General features: G+C 32.4%; 1 protein-coding gene across 1 annotated transcript in view; it reads right to left on the reverse strand.

Moving 5' to 3' along the window:
• The window catches only part of LOC106103192, a 60,602-nt gene that overhangs the window by 21,053 nt on the left and 39,062 nt on the right, over positions 1–487 (reverse strand). The window contains exon 46 of the mRNA XM_013282880.1: positions 78–279. Within this exon, the coding sequence (XP_013138334.1) occupies positions 78–279 (202 nt within the window). The remainder of the gene's footprint in view (positions 1–77; positions 280–487) is intronic.

Here is a 487-nt window from a genome sequence, read left to right on the forward strand (position 1 = left end):
TTTTTTTTTTTATTTTCACGCGGACGGAGTCGCGGGCGAAAGCTAGTTTATAATATTTCTAAAATTTAAAAACTTACCTTTCCTTTAATTCCAGTAACAATTTTAGTGACGTCAGTCCTATATTCCGCCAGTAAAACTTTCTCTGGCGACTCTTCTGTTCCTATATCACCGTCTATGTACAGCGTGTGTACATCTACATTGGGCTTAGGTAATATCGCATTAATAACTAAGTTAATACGTTTGTTCATTATATAGCCGAATGACGCGTTACCTCCTATCCTGAAAATTTACAGATAAATTGTAAAATAAACGGCTGTGGCCACTTCTAGTGTAAAAGGGGACAAAGAGTAGGTTAATAAAAAAATTACAGAGAAGTATAATGAACTTTTAAAATAATAAAAATAAAAACTCATTATTGGACAAGAATACATTTTTACAAAATTCATTGGGGCTCTGTCTCGTTTACTTTGCAGATAAATTATAAAAT

Source organism: Papilio polytes, unplaced genomic scaffold, assembly GCF_000836215.1.
Source record: "Papilio polytes unplaced genomic scaffold, Ppol_1.0 DF823835.1, whole genome shotgun sequence".
Lineage (NCBI taxonomy): Eukaryota > Metazoa > Arthropoda > Insecta > Lepidoptera > Papilionidae > Papilio > Papilio polytes.